At 43.8% G+C, this 865-nt stretch overlaps 1 protein-coding gene across 1 annotated transcript; it reads right to left on the bottom strand.

The window, feature by feature from the left end:
- Positions 1-11: 11 nt before the first annotated feature.
- LOC107682543 (alpha-(1,3)-fucosyltransferase 9-like) lies at positions 12-857 on the bottom strand (the record flags this gene model as incomplete). The annotated part of the gene is made up of 1 exon (XM_016478746.1): positions 12-857. A coding segment is annotated over one exon (846 nt), but the record flags the coding sequence as incomplete, so codon positions are not given.
- Between the last annotated feature and the right edge of the window lie 8 nt (positions 858-865).

Below are 865 nucleotides of genomic sequence, written 5' to 3'. Positions count from 1 at the left end.
CTGAGGTAACTTTAATTGAAGTACCAATCATAGAGATCATGAGCTTCTTTATATTCCTTGTGCCGTGCTACATGGTCACAGGCAGTGCAAATAGCCAGAATAAACTCTTGTGTCTGTAATATTAAATGAGGACTTGGAGTGAGATGTTTCCTCCAGTTAAAGTACTTGCGATATGCATCTTCATTCTTGTCCAGCTGAAGCAGATATTCGGCTAGTGACTTTACATCAGGGAAGTCATTCACATGAATGAAGGACTCCGCAGGAACAAAGTTTTCATAGTTTCTTCTCGGAGGACCCAACACCACAGGGACGGTACCTGCTGCGAGCGGCCCGTTTATCTTCTCAGTGATGTAGTCCTTGTGGATGGAGTTCTCAAAGGCAAGGTAAAATTTGCAGCTAGCCAGGGTTGGATAGTAATCAGTATAATCCAGGAACCTTGCATAAGCCCTTCCGAACAAAGTCACTTGTATGTATTTCCTGAATTCTCTGTAAAAAACATTCCTTGTGTCGACACCAGTTGAGGGATCGTTGTTACTTACAATCCAACACACCAGTTTGTCCTTTTTGGGAATCACAAAATCCTCATTAGGTTTCTTCCTGGTCATCAAGCGCATCCGTACAGGAATATCAGCATCCCGTCTGTAGCTGAGAGTGAGATTGAACAGGTTTTCCAGACCTGGGATCCTTTTGGTGTTGGTTGGCGATTCCAAATGCAACCAAATCCACCTCTGGAACGGAGGACGAGGAGACGGAGGAAGGTTGGACAGATCCCAGCTGATGCCTCTGTGATAAACGATGACATTATCTGCATCGTTGTACAGAGCTCTATCATCCGTCAGATGACAATTATCAATATTGTAAAACT

This window comes from Sinocyclocheilus anshuiensis, unplaced genomic scaffold, assembly GCF_001515605.1.
Source record: "Sinocyclocheilus anshuiensis isolate Anshui unplaced genomic scaffold, SAMN03320099.WGS_v1.1 C32318344, whole genome shotgun sequence".
Lineage (NCBI taxonomy): Eukaryota > Metazoa > Chordata > Actinopteri > Cypriniformes > Cyprinidae > Sinocyclocheilus > Sinocyclocheilus anshuiensis.
This window is presented reverse-complemented; position numbering and strand designations above follow the sequence as displayed.